Here is a 20,525-nt window from a genome sequence, read left to right on the forward strand (position 1 = left end):
TTAAAAGACCTGTGAGGGGAAGAAATGTCTGTCTGTACCTTGGGGTGGATGGACAGCTCCAAGGGATATTTCTCTGGGTTTTTTTAAGAACAAGATGTCTTGCATATTTGGAGAACAATAAAGAATCGAAAATGTTGCTCTCTCCTATTGGAATGGAAGGGCATGGTGATTGGCTACTGAACCATTAGAAAATAAACCAAGCACAGTGTTTTTATGGGCTAGGAAACCCCCGAAGTGCCCTCCCATCTAAAGAGGCTCTGTGACTTGCTGTGGTGCCTATGAGCTTTGGCACGCTTGGAGGTGTCATCTGCCTGCTTCTGTCTTTGTGCCATAGGAGATGAATATTCCTCTTCTTCTCCTCCAGTTTTAACTTGTTTCCTTTTGGATTGTCTGATTGTTCAGACAATGATGAGATGAACCAATTCAAAGTGGGCAGTCCCTGCTTCTACATTACCTGCTGCTTGGTACATCTGTTTGAGAGGGGCTTCTGTGCTCAGTTGGAAGTTCAGTTGGATCTTTATTAGGAAAATGTAATTATAAGATACACCTCACCTCTCCCTACTGCTCCTTATATGCTGCATACAGGATTGTTCAGTAGTCAGAGTCATTCTTCAGAGCAGTGAATTGCTCACAGCCCCAGCACATCACCATCCCCGGGATTATTAATGGTGCAAACCCTGCTGTTCAACTGAGACATCTCATGAGAGGCCAGCTGGGTCATGAGCTGAGCCCAGCCTTGGTTCCCACAGCAAAACACACTTGAAGGAACTGTCCTGCCTAGGGCATGCAACTGTGCATAGGAGTGAGAGATGCCAGGGTGGTTGTGTGCTGGTATCAGTGCAGCAGGGTGCTGCTTTTGTGGGGGGTTAATTTGGGGCAGATTACCAGTGGTTATAATAAGTCTGTGTGTTTCTGTAAGTCAAGATGAGATCTCTTCCTGAAAACATGCAGGAGATTGGATACAAGTTCCTGTCTCAGTTCTGGAATTGTTGAAATCCCTTGGCTTGTCTCTTTCCAGGTCAATGAGTCGTGCTAAGTTCTAGGCTTGATTTTGTAATATTTTTTAAAAATTAAAACATGATTAAATGGTTTCATTCATATTTGCAGTAGAAAACTAGAATAGCATTTGAATTGTATCACTCAATTTTTGAGACAGTTTTTGGTAATTAATCGTGAATTTGTATTATCTATATAGAAATGTATCACTTTTACTAATTTTTATTCAAATGTATGTATGTTCATTTGAATAAGCTTTGGATTGGTCCCGATGACCTTCAGAGCTCCTTTCCAGCCTCAACTCCTCTGTGAGTTCATAAAGCTCTTTTATCATTCTCTGTATTAGAAGTATCTCTGACTTTTAAAAGTGTCAAAATCTATCTTTTATGACCTAAAAAGATAGCATTGGGAGTTTTTTTGAATGTGTAACGCAGAAGCTTGCTGCTGCTGCACTGCTGCAAGACAGGACAGGTTTGCTCACTGGAGTGCAGCTCCACCAGGCTTGTCACACTGGAAACAGTGTTGTCTCTTCGTTAAGTTATTGAGTAAAATTCATGGTACAAAATCCTCTCTGGAACAGATGGAAATTTAGGCCTCCTGGATCTATACTAATATGGTGTTGGACCTCATTGTACCAGTCATGCATGGATCATTGAGTTGGGTCAGAGAGTAAGGCAATATTAAAGGCTATTTCCATAGAGTATTTTTACTTATTGTAACTTTGAGTGACAAGGTAGAAAGTTTTTTGACTATAAAGACTTGAGAAAGAGGAAAAAAAAAGGTGAAATGCAGAATTCATTATCAGATATCAAAAAAGAGAATAATATTTACACTCCATGTCTCCTCATGATTTTTTAAATTATCACCAGTGGTCCAAAATGGATGGTTGGATGGAAATCAGCATTTAGCTGGTTTCAAATATATTTTAGTAACATTATATAGAAACAAAGGACAGCATTGCTTCTGTTCTTTTTCTAAGTAATAAAAAAATATTTTAAGCATAATTCAAGTGTCGAATAAGTTTCCCTTAGGCAGTTTTGGAAGCAAAGTAATGTTCAAGTTTAGCACAATGTGTCTGTGTAGCTTTTGTAGTGGAGACAACCTCACAATTGGTATGAATTCGATAGCATTTGTGGGAGAAGCCATGAGTTTTAATGAAATGTTAATGAAACAGTGTGGTCAGATGGACTTCACCATGAAGCAGAAGGTGTGTGTTATGTTTGTGCCCCATTAAGCCATGTTTTGATAGCTTGGGTAGGGATTTAGTTGGACATGAGCTTTGGGTGGAGTGAAATGTGTTTCTAAATCTTCACTATCCTTTGCTGCATATGAAGTGATTTGTCCATCTGGCTCCCTTAGAGGAAAAACCTCAGTGGTTTCTGTGCCCAGACAAGGAAGTGCACAGCACAGAGCTTTTGTTTTAAGAACATTGATGAAAAGGAATGATTTAATTAAGTGTAAGGAGAGCTGTTGTTCGGTAGGGAAAACAAATAATGTAGACACTGTGGGTTTTATAACTGGGATAAGTTTTTTCCCTTTAAGAGTTCAATACCATTTGCTTTCTGAACACATAGATTAAGACAAAGACTTTGATGTGATAAAAGTTCTGAGGACAAGTGCTGATTTTCAATGTATAAAAGTCATCACTCTCATGCAGCTATTTAACAACATAAAAGCAGCTGCATTTGCCTCTACTTAACTCCCTGTAATGCCAATTTTACTTTCATTCTGTAACTGATCCTGTTAGTGATGAACTCTGGCTGATACTACATTTCTTAGATACACAACAATTTGGACTTGAGTGCTCACTGTGTTTTTGTAGCTTTAGATATTATTATTTTTCCTAAGAAGCTGTAACCATCTGCATTTGAAGTTGCCTGTTTGATTTGCCCCTTTGATACCTAAGCCTCTAAGTGGCTGGAAAACTGAATGAGAACTGAGCAAGCAGAGACAAAGAAGCCAGAATATAATCAGTTCCTTTGTGGGAAGATATTTAATTTTGATAAAGGCATGAGATTGTAACCAGTTTGCTTTTGTTTCTGCTGTTGCAGGTTGCCTTTCCCTGCGGGTGACCGGGTAACTTTTAATGGGAAGGAATGCATCTGCCAGAAATGTTCCCTGCCCCCTGCCAGCAGCACTGGCTCCTTCCCTGTACAGAACCTGAGAAGTAAGTACAGATTTCTGCTCTTTTCAGTCAGCACTTAGTCTGCACAGGTTTAAAGAACATAATTTTACACCAGTGTGTAGAATCTGAACTTCTACTACTCTGCTGCATAAGAGGTGTCATGAAATATGAGGTAGCCACGTGAAAAAGTAGAGGGTGATTTTTCAATAAAGTATGATGCTAAAAAGAAGAACAGATGGTGCTATTATAGGATTAACAATACATTGAACCTCTCAAAGATTTGATTAAAATGAACTAAATCAAATTATTTGGAGAAAAACATAATATAGATGCTAATGTTTTTGAGGATTTAGTCCAAGTCCATCTGAAATAAAAGCCAGGGTGAGATTTAATTATTTTTAAGTGTTCCAGCTTCAGAAAATATCAGTGGCAGGACTGCATGGCTAAATACTACACAGCAAGGGGTTTAATGTGAAGTGTCAGTGGTGGGCATTCACATTGACCTCAGACTATTGTGCACTATCAGAAAATACAAACAGTAGGGGAAAGAAATGTGGTCTTTTCACACCAACTTCTTTGCAGTAGATTATACAGGGATGGTGTTTCTCTGGACTCCATTCCTCTGCTGTTTTGCTCATAAAGTGCTGCCATGCTTTAAGAGTCCACTGCTAACTTCATGTAATTAAACAGCAGCAGCAATTCAATTAAACAGCAAAGACAGAAAAATTTTTAATGACTGTTGCATCAGGCTGGATTCAGCGTGGCTGAGGAGGGGCCCCATGGATTGCTCATCTTCCTGTGTAAGGAGTCTTAGCCCACTTCTCGGAGAAATCTCTCCTTTTTTTCTGTTTTCTTTCCCCCCCACACATTTCTTCACCGAGGTTTTCACCATCTCAGTTCTACAGTTCATCAGTCAAACCTGCTGTGTGAATGCCCTGTGAGATGCTCTACTGCTTCCTCTTGCTAATGCCATTCTCTTTTGGGGATAGGTTGGCCCTCGCTGTTAGGTGCTTTCTCTTGTCCCTTATTCCTGAGATGGATCCTCCTTGGCCACCTTTGCTGTCTCCTTGTCAGATGTGAAAAGTGCCTTTGACTACAATGGGCATTATTAGCCTGGTTGAGTACTGACAGGACAAGTTCATTTGGTTATCTGTGGTGCAGAATCCTTTAATGTATTTACATTCCCTTTCTCTGTGCACACATGCACTGGAGAGTTTTTCTTGTCATTGCATTTCCTCAGCTCTCTTTGGTCACTTCACTGAGCTTTCCCAGAGCACAGATACCTGCAAACATCAGCAAACCACTTGCCTCAGAGGGAAACAGCGCTGGGAGCAAGCACATCTCTGTGGCAAAACCTGACCCTGGAAAATAAAAGTTTACCTTTTCCCCACATTGCATAGAGCAGTGAATGGTGTATCTCCTGACAAGAGCTTTCTTGGAAAAGACCTTAATGCTTTAAACGAGCAACTCTTGTTAGTAGCGCACAAAAACATGACCTCAGGCAAACTTTTTCAAGGAAGGAGTAGTAGTACATTGAGCCTCTATTACATGTGGTTTGTTCCTGTCTCAGGACTGTCTGATGTGTACCATGTGTGCTGTTCCCCAGCCTGTTTATCTCAGCAGTGCTTTCAGAACATCTCTTGGGGACTCACTGAGCTCCCAGCATCACTGCCCGGTCTGACAAGTCCTTCTATTTTCATCCTCCCCTTTTGCTTCTAACCTCCTTCATGCATTCTATTTGCAAGAAATGAAGAATGTAAAATACTTGCTTTCTGCCTGAGTCCTTGAATTTTTTATTATAGAAGTACCTACCTCTCTGTTTTGTTTTGTTTTATAAAACAATAGCTCTGAAAACCTCTTGTGACAGTGTTGATTTTGAGAGAGTACTCAAGGAAGAATATTAACATGGAGCAGCAAATTGATGTGTTCTGCAGAGTTATTGCTTGAAATTAGTTGAGTCACCAAAGGATGCTGCATCCAAGATGGGAAGACAAGGACATGCATCAGTAGGCAGTGTTGGCATAGCAACCACAATATTTGTTTGTAATTATCTGGCACTCTACAGAGAAAGCAGCAGTTGGGAATAAAAAAAGTAGCTCACAAAATGCTGCATTTCTGCCCACCCAAGCTTAAACCAGATGAAAGGTGAATGACATTTGAGCACATGATGTTGTGTTCAGTTTGTGAAATAAACCTTCAAGCAGTCAGATTAAATTAGATTTCCAGATGAATCCCCAGTACAGGGGAGATCACAAACAAATTCTGATTGCAGTTGAACAACAAATACTGTAGAATACTGCAGGGACTAAAACCAGGCACACGCCCAAATGTTCTGTATTATTAGCAAAACTCAAATGTTCTGATCTGTAGTGCACATGCTTTTGTGCTAGGCTTGTTTCCAGGTATTGGTGCTCTGGAGGGTAACATTAAAGAGCCACATTATTGCTCCCTCAATACATTCCAAATCCACTAAAGGAAAATACAAACTGTGCTTCATCATTGTGTGCTCAGAAGTGAAACATTTACAATTTCACTTACACTGTCTCATTAGGGTCATGTAACCAGTGAAATACAGTCTTAAATCAGAAAGTTTTTAAGAAGACTGTTTAAATGCTTTAATGAGATCCTAGGTTGAGAGTTCTTTCTTAATAACTAGATAAATCTTTCTAATGCTTTTGCATAGCTTTGTCTTCCATGTAAGACATTGTTATGGGTTTGTTTTCTCTCCTGGCATTTCTGAATTTCTAAGTGTCTTTCAGGTTTTGTCTTTTCTCTAGGAAATTATTGGTATACCTGAAGAATTCCTAAAAATACTATGTATTTTTCCATATGAGATGGAAGGTATTTTATGGAGCATTAGAAGATTACTGAGATATTGCTACTAGAATCAATTTATCATTGGCATTTATCCTTTTTTTTCCATATATTCTACTACTTTAACATTTAATAAGAAAATCATCCATAGACAGGAAGTCTGTAGAGTGAAGGATGAATGAGAGATGGACCTTGTAGGGTATTAGAGGGTTCATTTGGGTTATAGAGAACCAGATCCAAATCCCTTGTCTACATAACTTCTCTGAAGAGGGCAGAAACTGATTGTAGGTTTGGCTTTTGTTAGCTTAGTCAAATCTTCCATTGTTGAAAAGAAAGGCAACCAAACCCCCAGACAGTCTTGTTCTCTGTTACTCTTTCTGGGGAGTATAACTATTTACCTACAGCCTGTTTAACCAATATAGACTAACCTCTGTTACCAGTTATTGCATGTTTTACATGTATTTTTTTGTTAGCACCTCTTGAAACTTTATGTAAGTGATTTTTTGTAGATAATAAATACATAGATGGTCATCACTTTCATATATTGAAATGTCACTAATGCCTCTTAGGTATTGGTGTGTTTTACTGGGTACAGGAAATTTCATACCAGAATTTCAGCTTGGATTTTTTTCATGATCGCAAAAAAAATTTCAAATAAGTAGAGCTTGCAGATCCAAAGGCAAAGGCTAATATGAAGAATCAGTTGTTTTACTCTTTGTCTTTTTTATTTCTTTTATCAGGCTGATTTGCAATGCTTGAGAAATCAATCAGCAAAACTTCATTTTTTTTAAACACAGTATCAATGAAATAAAATAAACCTAAGTCACTAGGAAACTGAAGTCATCAGCTTTTTTCTTTGAATGATGCATGTCCTGTAGCAATTTCAGAGCTTTCCAAGGGCAGCAACACTTGCCATCCATCAGTGAGCAGTGGAGCCTTTGTGAGCTGGTACTGGGACACTGATGGATCCTTGTGCTGCTGTAACCAACTGCTGCAGGACCACCTAAAAAATATGATTCACTCATTTGGGCTCTTCTCTTGCAGATTGTGGGGGCTGTGGTTCAGAAATAAAGAATGGTCAGTCCTTGGTCGCCTTGGACAAACACTGGCATTTGGGCTGTTTTAAGTGCAATACATGTGGCAAGCTACTGAATGCAGAGTATATCAGCAAGTAAGTAGAGGAGTATTTTCACCTCTTTAATCATTCTTTTAATGCCAAATAATTAATTTATCGTTGCATTTATTTGCATTGTTAAGGTTTAAAGGTAATGCATAATAGAAATATAGTATATATATTATTATAATATAATTAAGTAATGTAATATATAAATGCATATTGCATTACCTTTATTTTTTATATATATATTCAGAAATATATAAGATATTAGAGATTATTGTCTCAATTATTACCTAAATTGTATTTTAAAAAATGAAATGGAGAAAAGTAGAAGTAACATTTTTCCACTTACCTGGAATGGGACTTGACAAAGCAGCTATGCTGCGAAGAGGCAGCAGGTGGAATTTGTTTCCAAGACCCAAATGTATGCCCTTAGTTACCTATGGTTTGCTCTCTGTGATGCTGTAATGTAAACACACAGGTACTGCTCTTTCTATATGCGTTACATAAGAAGAAAGGTTAGCCAGAAGTTCATTAAGGATGTACATGCCATGATGTTGTGCAGCTCCAGACCCTCATGCTGTCAGATTTGGCCTGAATGTGATGACAGCAATGAGAAAGAGCACAAAGCACACAGACCACATCCCATGTCAATACTTTGATCAGGCCAGTGCCATGCAGGTCTTTCACTGGCCAAGGCATCTGGGATTAATTTCTGCTTCAGAGAAGTGTGTTATGTTGACATTTTCATAAGCAGCAAAGGAACTCAGTCGCCAGAGCCCAGAGAGGATGGAGTTTCAGAGCCTATGTCCCCCTGACTTTCAACAATTCTTTGGATTTCGGTTAAGTACAACATTTAATTTCACAGCTTGCACTGGAGAACAATATTTATTAAAAGGGTGTTCTTAAATGAGGTTTTGCATTGTCTCAGTGTTGGGCAAGTCTGCTGTATTTTAGTACAGTGCTTTTTTTGCTTGTTATTGAATATACCTCCCCCCATAAATTGTAAAGATATAATTACTGCAAAATTGTCTTTTTAAAAAGGCTAAATGCCAAACAAAATAACTCAAGAGAGGAAACATCCTGTCTTTAATTAATTCAATTAATTATTGTGATAACTTCTAGGTTAGTCTCTAAGAAATCCAACTTCCAGGCTATAAAATTAATTTCTATGTTTCTCCAGGGAAATGTCTGATAAAGTTATGCCTCTACTGATAAATCTGTCTTATCATGGGCTGTTTTAGTATAACAAGCAAAACATATTTAACTATGTTTAACTTGAACTTTGAAGCACGAGAAGAGTCTCCAGTATCTTCTTAGAGCAATTTATTTTCATTCATCAGTTTAATGGTGTACAATTTAGTAAAATTGTAAAATGTAAAATTAACAGTTTCTTGCCAGGGCAATAGTCCAAATGTTCTGGTCTTGACACTTGAAAATAAAAGCTGAGACTCCATTTTTTTTTCATATCTCTAAATTGTATCTTAACTCACTGGTGGTGGTGAAATAGCTGCTTACATCATACATGAGCACACACTGCTGCTCAGGCTGAATTCTTGTAGTCATTGCTGGCTTCTGTGGAGCAATTCCCAAGTTGTTTGATCCATGACTGCCTTTAAGCAAGTCCAGTCAAGAGTGCCAGTAGATTTAAATGTTTATCAAAACTTGGTTTACAGACAAGATATTTGAGAAATTGCTCTCTGCAGTCTCAGCTAAAGGATTAGGTAATACAAATATCAGATGATGCATCAGTTGGATGAATTAGATTATAAGAGGGGAAGAGTAATATGGTGAAATGACTTTCCAGAGAGGAGGAAACACGTGAAAGAAGTTAATGGGTAACATGATTAAACAGGTGGTGGGAGGGTCTCAGAGACTGAGTTTTATTACAAGGCTGAGTTTGGCAACAAAGGAGAGAAGTGGTCCAAAATAGTTGTTCACTACTATTCAGCTTTTTACAATATTAATGACTGCGAGGGAGGCAGGAAAGTCCATAAATACCCTGTGAAGTGTTGAAACATTGACAAATTTTAGATGCATAATCTCCCAGTGAACTGTAAGCTCACGTAAAGCAGCATCTGTACAGCCTGTTGTTCTTCCCTAGGGATGGGGTTCCGTATTGTGAAACAGACTACCATGCCAAGTTTGGGATCAGGTGTGACAACTGTGAAAAGTACATCACAGGAAGAGTGCTCGAGGTAAGGAGAACCTGTCATTCAAGCACATCTCAAAGTGTACCAAAAGACTAGCTCTTTTGGATTTGGTCCTGTGCTCACAAATGAGTGTTAATGCCACAGCTTAATGTAACTTTTATTGAATACCTGGAACTCTGTCTGTAATCAGGTCTTTTGTTTCTTCTGTTAATGATTTGGTAATACACAAACTCCCTAACTGGATATTTATGGTACTAGAGAATGTTCAGGCAGCCCAAGTAACAAATGAATGTGTTATCAGGCACGTTTTAAAACTTGCATTAAATTAATTTGTAATGTCTGCTTTTTTTTTTCTCTTTTATGTTCCCCAAAGATAGGATGAAGCTGTTGAAAAGTAAAATGAATGATTTGAACTGTGTTTTTGCAACCAGAAATGAACTGTGTGGCAGAGATTTTTTTGCACTTGTTCTAAGAAGCAGGAAGTTGTTTAGTGTAGGGTTATGTTTATGCATTATGCAAAAATTTCCATATAACTGACCCAATGTCACAAAATTAATATATTTCTTTGATCAGAATAAAGTTTATCCTTGGATCTAAGTGTATTGTTACCCTGTCAGTGTCATCAATTATCCGCTTTTTCTTTCTGCTTTTCCCTGTGAAGTCCAAGCAGTATTGGAGTTAGGAAGAGTTGTTCAGTTCACTCTTTTCTCTTCATCAGCTAAGAAAGCCTGGAGAAATCCCAAAGGGCTTCCACCAGAGAAAGATCTGCTTGGAGTCACACAAAGACTTAACTGTCCAAGTGGTGGACAATGATAACTTGTTAGGAGCTGATGAGCAAGTATCCAATCTAGATGGGAATCTGTCTGGGATGGGATGATATGGTGTTAACAAAGGCACGAGAGGCTTTTCCATTAACAAATGTTTTTACAAACCTCTCTGAAAGGAGATTTCTAAAAGGGAATTTGAAAGAGTATAAAGACAGTTTTCTTATTTTTTTGCACACAATTGTCTCAACTGGAAGAGGCAAAACAAAAGAAAACATCTTAAAACCTTGAAAAATGTAAAAGGTGACCAGTGGAAGCTGTTATATTTTTTGAGAGGTGTCAAGCATTGGCACTGAATGAAAGGGAGTAAAAGGGGGTGAGATATGAAAGTGAAGGTAATTAGGAGAGGTGAATGCAGAGAGAAGAGTTAAAGCATTGGCAAATTTGGAGTGCACTTACTCAGAGCAGTTTACAAGGAGTGATTAATACTGAGGCAGGAGAAGAACAGAAGCTGCAGTTTCTGTACTGACTCTTGGCTTAGCAATATTTTGTTTTTCTGTCCTGGTTCTTGCCTTGAAATATGTGCAAGAATGTTCTTTTTATGTGGTAATATTTTACCTGCAGTGTGGTTAAACAATAGCATGTGGTGTGGTATGATTAAGAACTGGGTCCTTACTGTCTCTATGGGTATTAAAAAGAAAAAAAAGGGCTTAAAGATCTGCAGAGTAACATTACCAAGCGTGATCTGTGGGACCTGGGAGCACATGTGACTGTAGTTGATTCTTCTGTCTGCTTGGGGAGAGTGTACTGAATAGGAAGACTGTTCCTTGTTTTTATTGTAGATGGGCCAGTAACAAACTTGGGAAAAGCTAATTTTTGAAAGCTATTGTAGGACTTCTGCCATGACAGATTGCATATGATGGTTTTGGTCAGTGTGTGTATGTGTCCCTCTCCTCTCCATTCCCCAGTGTTGCTCTCAGGACAGCTCTGTACCACTGATCCTCATCTTGCTTTGGTACTGGTTCAGGCTGGGAGCTACATTCATTGGTCTGTGGCATTTAACTGTGGAAAAAATACTGATGCAAGATTCCAAAACATTAAAAAAAAATAGATGAGGAGAAAGGACTTTCAGCATCTGTAAAAGCACAGATAGTATCATTGTGAACCAGGAAACATAGGTTGAGGTTAGAATGGAGCAGGAAATGGATTTGAACAGTTACAATGACATTTAATGCCTGGACACTGGTTGGAACAACCTGGAAATTTTATGATCTGTAATTTTTTTTTTCTGTAGAACTGTACAAAACAATTTGTTGGTTTATGTGCAACAAAGCTAATGAAGCTTGAACATGGGTGCGTGTCACATGCCCTAGCATTCTGCTGTCACAGTAGGTCCTGTTCCTCATGACATCTCCCAAGATATCTTCTCCCAGCCCCTCTGTTTTTCCATGACACATCTCGAGGGCTTTCTGTACATTCCTGCTGCCTGTTCACAAGGAGTGACTCACACTGTGAGCCTTCTCCCATGGTGATCAGCCAGGGTTTCCATGGCTCTTTGGAGCTCTGGAAGGGATCACTTAAACAGCCATTGAGTGTGGACCATGGAGAGCAGCTGGGTGAGGAGGCAATGCACACACCTCATTTCAGTAGGAAGCCAGACTAAAAGTCACAGTCTGAGCAAACAGATTTGAAAGGACACAGAGAGAGTGTCCATAGCTAACGTGATTAAGGCATTTGTTGTTTGTGTGCAGCAGATGGGCTTGTTCTAAAGGCTTGGATCTGGGCTGATCTCTTCTCTCTATCTCTGGTCTTGGTATCAAACTCAATGTCTGTTTGTCAGTAGCAGGCTAATTGATATGTTTGTGTATCTCCTGGTCAGGAGGACAGAGAAAATACAGGGTAGCAATGCCTGTTCTTTGTTGAAGGATGTATTATTAGTGGAATTGTCTGGAATATTGACACATTTTTCAAAACATCAATATTTCTTTTTATCATCTTGAATATTATCTGGAGAAACACAGAAATAATAGGGCAAATTACTCTTAAATTGGGGGGAAATCTTGACAGCAATACTTATTAGGCAGGGGAATGCTCTCCCAAGGGAGCTGCTGGAAACTATCACTTTGAAAGTCTTGTAACAAGATTGGACAAGGCACTGGAAAATCCATGTTAGGGAACAGTACTGCAATGACAAAGGGAGGGACTATATTACTTAATAGGATTTTTTCCATCTCTGATTTCTGTGATAATGTCAGGAGGACAGCTGCTTCCAATGTTATTCTGTGACTAGATTTTATAATATTGTCTCCCTTTCCAACACTTGTTCATTTTAAGTGTTTATTCAGCAGAAAGGAAGGGAGTGTCAACTAGTGTGAGTTACTGATAAGTTACAAAATATGGCTGTTTTTGTAGGTCTTCAGCCAAATGCAATGATGATTTAGTTACCTTAATTCTTCTCTCAGCCCATTTTCTGAGGGACAGATTCATTCAATGTAGTAAATGGACTTAAACACAGGATAGCTTTGTTTATAATTCCTTTCTAGTTTCTTTCTTCCCCTCCAGTCCACCTTGGCTTGCACCCACTCTCCCAGGGAACTTGTACTGGAAAAGCTATAAAAGGGGCTGAGCAGTTCATTTATGGAGATGATAAATTTTATTACTTTTAAAAGCAATAATTTTGCTTTTTTGTTTTGTTTTTTTAAATGCTACCCACCAGTGCATTTGTGGGCAAGATTTGCTTTGTTTGTGATGCCTACAGAACACTCTTAAATGCAAATCAATCCTCTCCTAGAAGTTGTATTATTTTATCCCTGACCATAGATATTGATTAACCTGCCAACTTAAGTGAGGAGCAGGAAGTTGCAGGAGTTTACTTTTGTAGTTTGACTTGAAATGCACTGTGACTGAAAACCTCTAGGGAGAGAAAGGGTTTACTTCAGTGCTCATGCTGTATCTCTGCTGCCAATCCTGCAACAGTTAGCATCATGCAATAACACACATCTTAAAATAACAAGCCATTGATTTTTATGACCAACCATTTCCCTTTTGTCATGTTGCAATCCATTTCTCTGCACTTAGCACTAAAAATACTTTTCTCCTTTTTTCTATTACAAGCAGTAATTTATTAGTTAAAATTTCAGCTTGTGCTAATGAGCATTTCCTAAAAAAACTTAATTGCCTTTTTTCAAAAAATTACTGTATATCTTATGATAATACAGAGCCTTCTTTAAACCCCTTTCATTCAAGAAAACACTTTCCTCATTTTAATGAGTCTTTTAGCTGCATTTTGCTGGGGGAGGCAGAGATGTGTAGTCTGTCTCTTGGTCCTTCCCACATAGCAGGTTGTGTAAAAGGTTTGGAAAGCTGTTGAGGTTCATGACAAAGCTGTGTGACAGCCAATGACTCCTCCTTGTCCTCTCCTGGGAGGCAAGTCTGGGTTTCCTTGACATCTGATACTTGGAAACATCATCTCAATTCCAGCATCTCTCTATTTAAAGTGGTCCACATTAAAAGAGTTAAAAATGCTTTGGATAAGATTGATTTTTAGTTTTTTTGTTTTCCCCTCCAATTGATGAAATATAAGGAGAACTTAGAGTAGTCTTAGTTCCTCTCAACTTTTGTTTTACAAAACAAAGTGAACCCAATTCTCCTCTGGTTGTCAGCTGGTAAAGTCAGCTCCAGGCTTTTCTGGTGATGCTGTGGGTTCCTGACTGGAACCACCTTCTCTCATTATTGTACTCCAGACAATGCCTCAGCTCTGTCTTGTGCAGTGATAGTAACGCCATTTCTAAAGAAAGTGCTTTCCTGGTGTATCCCACACAGGTGTGATTTTCTTCTGTGAGTTCTCTAACATTGACAGTCCATGGCGAGATATTGAGACATTACTTTGTGGGGAGGGGTTCTCTTCATCTGCTTTTTCAGCTGGTGCTTTCCTCCATTGTTAGAGGAAGCCTCCTTATCCAAAGATAACCTTCTGGGAATGTTTTAATGGCAAACACAGTATAGGCTGTGAGGGCGTCACATTTGCTTGGATAGGCAACTATGTCCCACCAGTGCCCAAAATACCCCTCAGGGGTATTTTCAGCACTCAGTTTTGTCTACAACTTTCCTGTGATTCACAGCTACATGACTCTGGCGTAAATGTGGCTGCTCAAAATCACAGCAGTTGGAGCCATCTTTATGTTTAGTATCTGACATCCTAACACGGCAGCATGGTGCTCAGTTCATGTGGGGGATAAAAGAGTTACCATTTTACTTGTTTACATGTATGTGTAAATGTCTAGAAAAACATAATCAATATATGTTCTTAAAATCTGTTAATCACAACCATATGTTATTTTGAAATAAGGGAACAAATGCAGTGGGCACTAGGCAGGAATGAGACTAGAAATGTCAATAATTTATATGTCAATTAAATGTCATTTATGACAAAGTCACAGAGACTTTCTAATTAAAACATGAATCTTATTTGTCATAGTTTGTGTTTTGCCTTGCCCTAGGGTTGAGCTGATTTTGTTTGCAGCCATATCTACTTTGTAAATTGACTGCCTTTCCCTTTGCAAGAGTCTCAGTATATCAGAGGGACGATACTAATCCTTTAGAGCAGGGAGTGCAAATTTCTGCCTGCAGTGTGGAAGAATGGTTCATTCTGCAATGTCTGTTGCCCTGCTGTTTCATCAACAACAGGACCTACTGATGTGTGAAAGGTGCTTGAGCAGCTTATTACATAGGCATTAACAGTGAAACATGCAATAAAGGCAGCTCTGTCTGTGGGAGTGAAGGGTTCCCTGTGCATGGGCAGCCTCGGGAGGGCTGGCAGAGCAGCAGAAGGATCCAAGTGTCAGTGCTGCCTCCGTTAGAAACTGCTCTCTGCGCTTCTCTCCCTTCAACAGAGAAGAAAGAAAACTGTGGGAAAGACAAATCTAAATAAATCAGCATTAGCTTTTGCAAAAGGAGACCCTCCAAGGTAGGAAACATTAACTAGCCCTTTCAGTGCATAATATTTGCTGAGATGCAAGGCATTCTGCAGCTTGGGAATGGTCTCTGGTTTGGTGCCACTTGCATTTTTGCATTTATCTGGGGCTGCTGGCTTGCAAAGGCAAGTTAATCATCAGTGCATTTATCTGAATTTGGCTGGCTAAGTGTTGACAGTTGACCTAGGCTTTCTGCTTTAAAACAGGCATCATTAAAATACTTTCAGCAAGCAGATAAACAGCAATGCAAATGCTTTTTTCCTTATCTTTTAGCTTTTTCTGTAGCACAGTTATATTGGTCTAGATGAATTTACCTCATCTTTCTACCGCTTTCAGTCTTTCCCTTTTTAGCCACCTCTTCTCTCTAGAAATACAGAGCTATGCCTATCTGTCTTTATTGTCTGAACTGCTACAAACTCACAAATTGTTAATTTGTCAGGAGAAAACTATATATTAAGCCAAACTCTTTGCATAGCTTTCACCCTGTAAATAATTTGTTAGGTTTATTGAAGAGCACTGAGTGCCATTTGATGATAGCTTAAGACTTGTATTTTTACTGAAGGAAGGGGTTCTGCAAACTATTTGTGAATAACATAGAAAAGTTTAGGATTTGAGGGAAACTGATTGATAGAGAAGAAAGAATGACTGCTCCAGGTTTTGTGAGGGTTTTTTATTTCTTTTCTCAGCTGCTTATTTGCTTTTCTGTTGAAAATTCCTCCCACATGTGTGGGGAAAGTCCTCAGCAGTGCTGCTGTGCATTTGTGCTTGTGTGGGTTTGTGTTAGTTTCAGTGCACAGTTTGATTTTTGAGCCTGGCAGACTCGTGGTGCCCAATGCCTTTCCTCACACAAAAATGTAGTACCAGTTAACTGTCTCACATTGTCTGAATTGACTGACTGAAGGATCAAAGGGGTGATTCCTGTAGTCACCCTGATCCTGCTGAGCCTCAGACCCCAGCAGCACAGTCTGCAGCTGCCCTGCCTCCCTAAACCGTGTGTCACTGTGGTGATGCATTAACATCCAGTGCCTTTTGCCATTTGGGTGTTCTTACAGTGTGAAACACTGCACCTCATGGATGGCTTCAGTCCCTCATCCAATTATTTTGTGTATTCCTTCATCCCTGGTGGTCCTCTGACCCACATCAGGGGAATGCTGCTGTTGCACAGCTCTGCAAAGCCCCAGAGCTCCCTTGCCCTGTCAGCAGCCCAAGCCCTGCCTCCAGCTCTGTCCTGTAACCATGGCAGTGCTGCAGCACTGACTGCACTCAGTGACAGTTGCCTTTGTTGATAAAGTATCTCCAGGATGCTCTGGCCCGTGTGAAAACAGTTCAACATGTCAGCTAAGTGCAGGAGAGCAGCCTGTGACTCATTTCTTGTAGCTTTAAGATTTTTTTCATCCTATTAACCTTCAGCATTTTTTGTGCTTTTACAAGTTTCTTTTCCCTCCCCAAAGAAAGAAATTCTCAATGGTACATTGAACTGGAAATATGTCTGAAAGTAGAAACTTCCAACTTTCAGGAAAGATTATTAATGTCAGTTCTGCATGTGACAGCAGCATTTCCACTCCCAGGTAAATCTAGTGATCCAGAACAGCAGTCCTTACTCAGGCACAGAATGAGACAGCTTCTGTTCTTAGATGTTTACAGCCCAGATCACCACATTCAGCTTGAAAAGAGCTGTGCTGGCTTCTTCTGATAACTTGGATTGTTTCTCCAGGGCTGTTCAGTGTTGGTTGAGCTTCATTCTTCCCATCTGCAATGGGTGTGCTAAATACACAGCTGCAAAGTTGAAAATTAAGGGGAATATGTCTGCAAGTCATCTCTCTCCTTCTCCACTCCCTCTCTCCTATCGAGAGTTGGCATAAGTGAGGGCCAGCTGCAGCTTTTCTTGGCCCCTAGGTGGGTTTTAAGGAGTGGGAAAGGAAAGTGGAAAAGGAGATTTGTTGAGCAGATGGAAAACAGAAGCCTCTTCCAGTCTCAGTGGGTGGCAAGAAAAATTGCAAAGCTGAGAAGAAAAAGACAAAAGAGACAGATCACTCACTCCATAACAGAAACAACTGAGTGCAAAATCAGTGGTTTTAGGTATGACAGACCATTTTGATTTACAAGAACATTTACCAAATTCTGTATTAAAAGGTTCACTATTGTCCTTTTCCAGATTTTATCTGATTTTGGAAGGGCTGAATTTCCTCCTGAGCCAGAGCTTGTTTGGAGATGTCAAAGAATGAGATTACAGTTGTAATAGTGCTAGTTTTCCTTCTATTATTTTTTTTTCTCAATTATCCTCTTTATGGTTTTTCAATTACTTCTATTTTATTTTCTCCCACAACCATTAGAAACTTCTTCTGTGAGTCTGGTTTTATAGTAAGTTGTTATCATTCTGAGATAAATGTTCTTGTTGATTTGATTTACACCTTATACCTGGAAGAATAAGGAGTGTGTGGGAAGCAATTAAAATGACTCAAATGTGGGAGGGAATTCTCAAGGCTCTGCAAAGCACAGCAGGATGAGCCAGAACCAAGACAACATGAAATAACTGTACATGTGAGATTGTTAAAGCTGTAGGTAATACTGCAGGTGTGTGTAATGAACATTTCCTGTGACTGTTTCTTGGCATCCAGTAGCATGATAAATGAATCCAGTATGGAGAAGATGAGGAGAATGATTGATATTGAACATTACACTGCATTTACAGTGGTGTAAATCCTGATGAAAATGGTTCATTTGCCCTGGCAGACTGTTGAAGTGAGTCAGTGGTGAGTCAGGTCCACTGTGACTAAGAGAATTAGTGAGAGTTGTTCTCCACAGAATTCTGTCTTTAACTTCCAGCTCTCACACTTTTTTCTGCGCAACACTGTTGTATGACATAAACAATAGACGTTTTGCCAAATACCTCTGCCTTTACAATGTCCCTTCAAACCCAGTAGATGATATGACAGCTGTTTACTAACTTCACCATTACTGTGTACAACTATTACTGAGTAATTCTTCGAGTCCTTCTGTTCATATGCAAAACTCTGGCTTTGCTAGAAATGTGAGTGGAGGTTTTGTGTGATTCCACTTAAATTTTCCACTGTTAGCTGAGCAGAGTGTTATATTCCAAGCACAAAGGGTATTTTCTGAATAGCATCACTCTAATTTGAATATACCCCTTAGAATTCAGTTTATGGAAGCCAGTATAGTTCTTGTAATATGCCTCAAGGTGGGTGCAGTGGCAGAGTTATCAGAGTGTGCATTCATTGATAACACTTGATGGTGCAGTGCTGTGCACCTTCTTCATGGTACTCCTGAGAGAAAGACAGGACAAACATCTGAGCCCTAGATTTTACACAGCCTTTTGGATTAAATGCACATTTTGCATTCAATGTGGGTTGAAGCACTGGCCAAGAGCAGGAGGGTTGTGTTAACATGTGGGAATAAGCAAGAGCAGCCCCTGATTGGGTTTGCCTAATTGACTTGATAGAAAAATGTTCTAAGCCAGTTCTGTGCTGTTGGGTCAGAGAGTTATTAGTTATCTAATGTTGTTCTGGGAGCAGGAATTAAAACCTTATCTCAGCCAAAGTCAGAGAACTACATTTACTTACAGAAATTGGGAATTTGCCTTTATGAATCAATGCAGTGACTGATTGAGCTATTTAACAATAAAATGCTGTATCTCATTCAAAAACTTTATTAACTTTCACAAAGATAAATATGTGGAGTTCCTTTTTATACCTGTGCTTCATTATCAGTTTTCTGTACATTCCTGGCACCTAAGAAAAAGCACAATTCATTCACATAATGGCCTAATACCTTAGTAAAAATAATCATTTGGGGAATGAATGAAGAAGTATAAGCAGGATGAATTAAACAGCCATTAAAGGAGTTCAGTGATTTTCCACCTTTTTTATGTATATACTCTGAAAAAAAATATTCCCAGTGAAAGTACATGCTCCTCAATGTTGAGTTTAAAATGATAGATAGTGAAGCAAGTATGAAATGATAGATAGTGGGAGCAGAACAGTGCCAGCAGATTTTAAGGAAGTCTTCCACAGAGTGTGAGAACTAGCAATGTGATTTTGGTGGAGGACAACCATGATAGTTGAGGGCTTGGAGCACATATCCTGAGGAGATGCTCAGGGAGCTGAACTTGTTCAGCCTAAAAAAGTGATGGCTTTAATGGGATCTAACTGTGCTGTTCCCATGCCTATGAGGAGGCCCTTGAATATGTGGAGACAAGCACCTTACTGAGGCACATGGCGGGGAGGGCAGGAGACAACTGTCATAAATTTAAAGCAGAAAGGTTCTGACTGGATAAAAGGGCAAAAAAATCACTATGAATAACTAAGAATAACTAATGTCTGTTGGAGCAATATTCTCAGAGGTTGTGCCATGTCCATCCTTGAAGGTTTTCAGTATTCACCTGAAAAAAATCCTGGGCAGACTGATCTGAATTGAGTATCAACCCTGCTTTGAGCAGGAAGTTGGATTAGATGAATTACTCTATCGTTCTTTGATTACTTGCACACTTCCTGGCTTTAAACTGAATTATATTTCTGTCGCCTGTACTATGAAGTTTACCTGAAGGAATATCAGTGTCCTTTAATGAAAAATGGGAATGTCCATATGAATGTGCATTAGTCAGGAAATGGAGACAAAATCTACAAAAGAGAATAATTTATTTCGTAATCAAAGTATTACACTTTCACCCATCCCTGCATTGCCTAAGTATTTTTACCCTTCCCATCCCATACAAACAGTAGCTTCCCCCGACTTAAAAAAGCAACAGAATTCAAGTCATATGTCTTCTATAAGATGTTTAATGCTTCATTTCAGGTTGAGAAGCTGCTTGATGGGAAGGTTCTTGGCTGTCAGTGGTTTTGTGCTTTATTGTGTTTCCCTTTGCTTGGACAGGTGGTTGTCTGGTGATGACACAACTCTCCAACAAATTTGTTCCATGTGAAAGGCTTTTAACTAAGAATGCTTTATACCAGTCTTCTGAGGGCTTTGTTTGTGGGTCAGGCAGCTGGACCATGCCTTGGCATAACCATCAGCTCAGTGTTTTGTAGGCTGTTTTTCATTATTTCTATTCAGGGTAGGGTACAGTTAGGACTTGACTTGGGGATTTTAGAATATGAGGTTGGCAGGATATGGATCTACTTCAATAGACAACACTTAGTGGTAATGAGGAACTATTATAGCAACTATATTGTATTATACACTCAAAATGGAAAATATGCTTTGATATGATTGAATCATTGCAGCAATCTAACCTTTTGTCACTTCCACAAACTCCTTACTCCCTGCAATAAAAGATGTCAATTACCCCTATGCACTCTGATAAGACAGATTTTTTTAAATTGTTATTATTTTTCATTTTTACAGGAAGAAGTTTGCTGATAGCTTTTAATTCTCGGGAAAAGAATCAGATAATGAAGTTTATCTAGTATATGAAACGATTTTCTGTACTTTCTATCTCCCCTGTACTAATTACTTCATTGAGTAATGCAATGAGGATGTACTTAGACTTCAGTGATGAATCAGACATCAGAAATTTTGAGTCTTCCTTCCAGGTCTCAGCTCACTCTGAGCTTTAGGCTGCTCAGT

General features: G+C 39.2%; 1 protein-coding gene across 1 annotated transcript in view; it reads left to right on the top strand.

Annotated features, from left to right (window-relative positions):
• The window catches only part of ABLIM2 (actin binding LIM protein family member 2), a 112,040-nt gene that overhangs the window by 36,765 nt on the left and 54,750 nt on the right, over positions 1 to 20,525 (top strand). Inside the window, exons 6-8 of the mRNA XM_030947423.1 lie at positions 3,048 to 3,163; positions 6,980 to 7,106; positions 9,157 to 9,250. Coding sequence (XP_030803283.1) covers positions 3,048 to 3,163; positions 6,980 to 7,106; positions 9,157 to 9,250 — 337 coding nt within the window. The remainder of the gene's footprint in view (positions 1 to 3,047; positions 3,164 to 6,979; positions 7,107 to 9,156; positions 9,251 to 20,525) is intronic.

Source organism: Camarhynchus parvulus, chromosome 4, assembly GCF_901933205.1.
Source record: "Camarhynchus parvulus chromosome 4, STF_HiC, whole genome shotgun sequence".
In the NCBI taxonomy this organism is placed as follows: Eukaryota; Metazoa; Chordata; class Aves; order Passeriformes; family Thraupidae; genus Camarhynchus; species Camarhynchus parvulus.